The following is a 7388-nucleotide window of genomic DNA, read 5'->3' as shown; positions in this document are numbered from 1 at the left end:
ACACCTCGCTTTTCAGACCGATTAGTTTTGTAAAAATCGACGCGTTTCAAAAAGGCGGGGCATAGAGGAGAAACAATAATGTACAGTATGTGGAAAATAATGTGTTTTTTTAACTTTAAACCGCATAAACACATTTCATTACACCAAATACACAAAATAATGTTCTTTTTAGCAGCATCATATGACCCCTTTAAATAGACTTAATAGGAAAGTCCACCCAAAAATGAAAATTCTGTGATCAATCACTCACCCTGAACACAAAAGAAGATAATTTGATGAATTAGTAACCGAACAGTTTTGGTTTCCTTTAACTTCCATTATATTTTTTGGCCATTCAATGGAAGTCAATGGGAACTGTTTGGTTACCAAAATTCTTCAAAGTATCTTTTTTTATGTTCCACAGAACAAAGTCAGTTATACAGGTGTGGAACGACATGAGGGTGAGTAAATGATGACAGATCTTGTAAAGCTTATTTGTATATGTATAAAAAAGCCCAGCACACAAAATTCCAATGTTTGATCATTCAGATTTGAGTGAAAGTTATGTATTTTAATCCATTTCTGCTGTATAAAGTTGTAGATAAAAAACAAATGCTGAAAGAGGAAAATAAAGGCACATACAATTGAGTTAAAAAAGATGGCACATTTATTGCTACATAAATGTTATATACATATTGTGTTTCTGTTACAGAGACAGAAAAAAAAAAAGAATTTGACTTACTGCTGGTTTTCTGATGTGCATTGACAATACCTTGAATTTTGACATGGGTACAAATCGTTCATCAACCAACAATGCAGACTGGAGACAGAGATGGAGAGCACATCCTCTGAAACATCGAGCTCGTACAATACCCCATACATACTAGACTGCCAGCTACAATCCTACTTATGTTCTTAAGATGCTATCCATAATCTTTTTTATAATAATGGACAGGTTATGGTAAATAACCGTACATTTTTTTTTACTATCTAATATAGGTAAAATAAAGTAAGAAACTTTTTACTCAAAACTTTTGATTTCAAAAATCTAGAAAGAGTAATATTTAGAATTCAAGAAATGTTCTTACAATATTATTGTATAAAAGACTAACTATAGTGAAAAATAAACCAAATGTTTTTTTTATCCTTTTCATTATTTTTTTTGTTATGAGGGAAAGCATCAGGGCATACAGCAAAATCTAACATATCCAACAGAGGAAAAACAGAACAGAAAAAAAGGAAAAGGTGGAAAACAACAGGGAAAACAAAACAACAGACAAAAAGATGACTCATAACCTTGATTAATTTTCAGCCGGCAAAAATACAAGCTCTTGAATACTGAAATGTATAACAAGGCCACAAAGACTAGTGGATTTCACGATCATTTTGTTAAGGAAGCAAACTCTCCACAAAGCAAAGAGAGAGAGAAAAAAAAACACAGAAGTAAAATAATGCTGATGTTCTGAAATCTTTCCTTAAGTTTTGTTCTTTTGACTTCGTATTCGAGAGAGTGATTCATAGAGAATGTGGCAGTCTTGTTTCAATGGTGTGAACACATGGAAGACAAAACAGACAGGACAGAAAAACAGTTCCAAAGCAAGACGTTTAAAAAAAAAAAAAAAAGTCAGTTTTGGTCTTAAAGAAAAACGCATACTTTATAAAATGAAAGTGGTGACTGCTGCTTTCTTTAGATTTACAAAGAAAACAAATAATGGCAGAGAAAAATCCTGATCCAAACTGGCTTTGTTCATCATTTCCACTGTTTGCTGATTTGGATTTGAATTCATAGAGCTTCTCTTTTTTCGAACAGACATTGCGCTCACATTCTGCTGATCAAGTATCAAGTACTTCAATGCATGAGGGGAAAGACAAAGCCATTCTAAGTAACTTAGAACATCCTTCTATTTTCACACGACAAATATACGCTTTACTATGAAGCCTAGAGAGCTGCTTTGTATACAATTACAAATAAACAAAAATAACATGTGGTTACTTTGAGTATTTCTTTTTTTTCTTCTTTTTTTAATTGTTAATGGTTTTAGAAAAACAAAAGAACACAAAACAAAACTTCAATTCAGGCCAGGTGAATGAATGGTCTTCGTTTTAAATCCAACTCTTTTCCAACAGTGCCATGTCTCGAGGTATAACAGAGATTCCTCAGTACAGATGGCCTCGGCATAACCACGGCTCTTCGACCAAATAAAGTAACGCTTGAATACAAACAAACTGAATCGGAAATACGTCTTTCACTTTACCCTTAACACTATATGGCAAAGGAATCAAAAGAACGAGACTGCGTCCCCTTTCCTGTTTAAGACACTAAGAAATATGCAGGGAATGCTGGGGTTTTGTAACTTTCTGCTTTCCGTATCTGTACTGCTCACTAATGAGTATAAACATGTCAGCTTGTGTTTGACCTTTGACCTTTCAGTAAAGCCAGAGTTTGCCGTTCCACCATCGTCTCCGCGTCAAAGGGAATCTGGTCGAAAAAGCACAGGCTGTTCATAACTTTCTGTCTGGGATGAGGACTCTGAGCTACACTATCAACAAACGTCATAAAGAATTAGGTAGTTTTGGTTTCTCATGCTGTTATTTGTGGAATGAATGTATGATAAATATAAATAATATATTATTTCTTTTTTCTTTTTTTAGACACAGGGATCCTTGAGTCTTTGAACGCTCAAACACCATCAGATTCTTTCACGAGGGCATGGGATTTGATCTGAATACGGTAATCTCATCGATTGGAGAGGCCCTTCCACAGACCGACAGGAGAGAGAGGCTGCGGACAGCACACGACAAACTGCAGATCTACTGAAACGCCACCAGCTTCTCAGAGCAATGGCAGAACTTTCCCTTTAAACATAGACTTACAGCTCAGTAACATAATAAATAGGAAAAAAACAAACAAACAAAGAAACCAAAACAACAACAACTGCTGTTACAATGCATTCGTCAATTCAGTTTAGGCACAAGGCATCTTCCACGTACAGGGTGGAGGGGGTGGCGACAGTCTCTGATTGTACAGCTGCGGCACACGGCTTGCAGACAGCGATATGTGCTGAGGGGCTTTTATGCTTGATATGATTTTTTTTTTTCTCCGGTGGGCAGAAAGTTGCTTATCGATATGGGATGTCTTCACAGGGAGCTGGGCACTTGCCAGTTTTCTTCTATCTCAGGATTGCTTAACGGTGGAATTTTGCTTCGAGTGGTCTGTCTTTTCAAATTTGTGTCACAAACTGTGAGTCCTGTCCGCCCGTGGAAAGCAAGGTCGCCGATTCTGTCTAACACACTCCATTTATTTGATCTGAAAGTGAGGGAAAGATAAGGACACTGCTTATGACCAACTGTAGACACTCAAATCACATTCTCGTGTGTATATACGGTACCATTCTAAAGTTTGGGGTTAGTATGATTTTGTTTAAAGAAATTAATACTTTCATTCAGCAAGGATGCATTGAATCGATCAGAAGTGACAGTAAAGACATTCATAATAAATGCTGTTCTTTTGAACTTTCTATCCATCCTGAAATCCTGAAAGAAATGAATCACGGGTTCTACAAAAATATTAAGCAGCAACTGTTTTCAACACTGATAATAATGCTGAAAAATGTTTCTTGAGCACCATATCAGCATATTAGCATATCATTTGACACTGAAGACTGGATTAATGGCTGCTGAAAATTCAGCTTTGCATCACAGGAATAAATTACATTTTAAAAAAAGAAAAGAGTTTTTAAAGTTTAGAATTTGAAATTATATTATTTCATAGTTTTTACTGTATTTTTGATTAATTAAATGCATAAGAGACTTCTGTCAAAAAATGTTCAAAAATCTTACAGACACCAAAAGTTTAAATAGTACTATAACTGGATACATCAGGAGTAATATAATCTTTTACTCTAAAGTCTAAATCAGTCAGTGCATTCCGAAACCTAGTTTAAGGCATCGTGTGCATTTCCAATATAAATGTCCCTAAAGGAAGGCAGGCAAGGATGCAGCTCACTGGGTTTTGCAGCAGAGCTTGTGTCTCAGCAAAGCAAAGAACATCCTGCTTGTGGTGTCGTGTTTTAACCACCTGCCCATTTTACATCTCTGTGTGGAGCTGGTTGTGTTTACCTGGCTGTTCACAGATGGCCCATGGGGTTGGATGTGTCTGTGAGGCCCGGGTGCACTGGCGGGTGGGCTTGCTGGGGGACACCTGAAACCCCTGACACTTTCTCTTCCTCCCTCCTCTTAAGGCAGGCTGCTTTGGGATTTAGGTTCCTCTCTGCACACAGGAGAATTTATATTATCTCACCATAGCTCATAAAGAAATACTGAAAAAAAGGAATCATAACACTTTTATAAAGCTTTCATTGCCTTATGAATCCAGCTCTTTGAGATCTGTTGAACTGATTAATATAAATTAGAGCTGTTGTCAAAGGTCCTAGTATAATATTACTGATAAACCTGACAGTGGAGATTACCATACCGACCTGAGAATCATGTTTACTGATAATATTTCAGCAATCATGATGTGTCTGTTTAGAATCAGAACTAGTGATGCCAGATTTGTGAATTAATAACTATTGATCTAATCAGTCAGATGATTTTGCAATAAGGTCTGCAACTGTTTGCGATTCAATTTGCTACATTCAGACAGTTCACTCACACACACTAAACTGTTTGTTTCTCACACCAAAACAGGATACTTTATAAGTCAGAAAACAAAAAGAGTGCTGGATGAGGTGGATTTTTACACATTAAAAAAAAAATCAATGTTTTAGACTATGATTAACAATAATTCAATATTTTAACTGACTGACAGACCTTATATAAACACAACACAATTGCATTATGCAGGACAGTGCCTGACCTCTGACTTGCTGTTCGAGGTTGAGAATGACAGTGACGGCCTGGTGAAGAATGAGCAGTTTGGTCTGGGGCTTCTCGCTCTTCAAGTGCAGCTGACACATGCGGCCCAGCTCTTTGAACGCCTCGTTGATGTCCCGGACTCGCAGCCTCTCTCGGGCATTGTTGGCCATCCTCCTATCTCGCTCGCGCTCTGCCTTCTGCTCGGGGTTTCTAAAAAATATACCCCAGCGACTTAAGACTGGTTTTGTGGTCCAGAATCACATATGTGCTTGATGTGACATTTGATTTCAAAACTACAGGCATTAAGTCAATAGAAGTGGTGTTCTGTGCTAATATTTAATCACAAACTGGCATGTCTGAATATAGTACTGATGGATTCACTGTTTCTGAGGTCAGTGGTGAAATGCTGAAGGACACTTTTCGAGGTAACGCTTTGATGAGCGGTTGCCTTGCCTTGGACGAGTGCTTCCCCGAGTCTGCTTCATATCCCTCTTATCACTCTCGTCGTCTGATTTGAGGTCGTCGGAGGATTGGTTATCGTGCATTTCATCTTTTTCTTGATTCTCGATCTTCAGGTCCAGAGGAGAAGCAATTTGACCGGCCAGAGCGCTAGCGATTGCTGTCACACACAATGAAAGTACACAGATACTTAAAATAAACACTTGACATCTAAATTGCAGTGCTTTGTGACTTGTTGTAAGGTCATAAAACTGTGTATGAATCATAACTGAAGAGGCACACACGACCAATACAAAAACAAAACAATAACTTATAATAAAGTGGCTTAAAAAAAAAAAGCTTCCAACCTCTGAACGTGTCTGCCTGGTGGTTGAGCTCCGAGCTGGAGGTGGGAGCGGTGTTGGCCTGCAGGCCGCCGTGGTTGTTGTTCAGGCTGACGGTCTCTTCGCGGTGAACAGAGCCCTGTCAGAACAGATAGCCATAAATACACAAGACAGAGCAAAACATCAGAGTCCCTCTGATCATGAAGCCATCTGATCAGTGCCGAGAAAACAAAAGTGATTTACATTAAATCGGGGGAGAGACAGATCTTGGACTTCAAAGCTGAGAGAGTCTCTGTGTCCCTACAGTAGAGTGTAACCTCCCCTCTGAAGAACTGAGTGGTATTCACATTACAAAGAATGACCTTCACAGCCCCAAATTCCTGCTCAGAGAGACACACGGCACTTCAGTCCTTAGTTCTGACTCTGTCCCACCAAAAACACTCTCATGTTGTTTTCAATTTGAAAGCGTGCGTTAGCCGCGGTACGGAAATAACGAGAAGAATAACAAAGCGCAATAAACGGTAAAATTGTTTGTGCTACAACCCAGTGTGTTTATAATTAAGATAATACATTAAAATAATATGTGACCCTGGATCACAAAACCAGTCATAAGGGTCAATTTCTCGAAATTGAGATTTATACATCATCTGAAAGCTGAATAAATAAGCTTTCCTTTAATGTATGGTTTGTTAGGATAGGACACTATTTGGCCGAGATACAACTATTTGAAAATCTGGAATCTGAGGGTGCAAAAAAATCAAAATACTGAGAAAATCACCTTAAAAGTTGTCCAAATGAAGTTTGCATATTACTAATCAGTAATTAAGCTTTGATATATTTACGGTAGGAAATGTACAAAATATCTTCATGGAACATGATCTTTACTTAATATCCTAATGATTTTTGGCATAAAGAAAAATCGATAATTTTGACCCATACAATGTATTTTTGGCTATTGCTAAAAAATATACCCCAGCGACTTAAGACTGGTTTTGTGGTCCAGAATCACATATGTGCTTGATGTGACATTTGATTTCAAAACTACAGGCATTAAGTCAATAGAAGTGGTGTTCTGTGCTAATATTTAATCAGTATTCACAGTACAAAGAATGACCTTCACAGCCCCAAATTCCTGCTCAGAGAGACACACGGCACTTCAGTCCTTAGTTCTGACTCTGTCCCACCAAAAACACTCTCATGTTGTTTTCAATTTGAAAGCGTGCGTCTATCGTGAGTCTTTGAGAGGCAGGTTGATTGTAACATGACATTGTACTGGATGCTGCCCCGCTTCAGACTATATTGGATTTCAGGGACAGTGGCAGAAGGGAAGCAGTGAACAACAAGCCATTTAAAAACATTTTAACATCAAGCACATAAATATATATTGTATACTGTATTGTTTTGAATACTGTGTTTATATACAATATGTTTTTATTGTATATAATGTTTTATCTTAATTATAACTAATTAATTCATATTAAATTTCTTTTACTTAAAAATAATAATAATAATAAAAACAATAAAGGTGGCTTTCTTGTGGGATGTGAAATTTATGGTTCACATGATTTAGACATTTTCAAATCTCTCACTACTGGCTATTAATGTTGTAAACCATTATTACTTAAATTGCTCCTACATATTAAATTACTACTAAATTAACTATTGGCATGAATTTGGGAAGGCTACAATACCTACAACAGCAGCGTAAAACAACGTCTTATCATTCAAAAGTTTGGGGTCAGGAAGATTTTTTGTACATATTTTTTTTTT

General features: G+C 37.2%; 1 protein-coding gene across 1 annotated transcript in view; it reads right to left on the bottom strand.

The window, feature by feature from the left end:
• Positions 1-628: 628 nt before the first annotated feature.
• The window catches only part of LOC107757947 (transcription factor 12-like), a 144362-nt gene continuing 137602 nt past the window's right edge, over positions 629-7388 (bottom strand). Inside the window, exons 17-21 of the mRNA XM_016575561.1 lie at positions 5643-5757; positions 5290-5455; positions 4838-5046; positions 4099-4249; positions 629-3286 (exon numbers count right to left, since the gene is read on the bottom strand). Of these exons, the coding sequence (XP_016431047.1) occupies positions 4107-4249; positions 4838-5046; positions 5290-5455; positions 5643-5757 (633 nt within the window). The 3' untranslated portion in view covers positions 629-3286; positions 4099-4106. The remainder of the gene's footprint in view (positions 3287-4098; positions 4250-4837; positions 5047-5289; positions 5456-5642; positions 5758-7388) is intronic.

The sequence above is a fragment of the Sinocyclocheilus rhinocerous genome, unplaced genomic scaffold (assembly GCF_001515625.1).
Source record: "Sinocyclocheilus rhinocerous isolate Xijiao unplaced genomic scaffold, SAMN03320098_v1.1 scaffold252, whole genome shotgun sequence".
Classification (NCBI taxonomy): domain Eukaryota; kingdom Metazoa; phylum Chordata; class Actinopteri; order Cypriniformes; family Cyprinidae; genus Sinocyclocheilus; species Sinocyclocheilus rhinocerous.
Note: the sequence above shows the minus strand (reverse complement) of the source record. Positions and strands in the feature narration are given on the sequence as shown.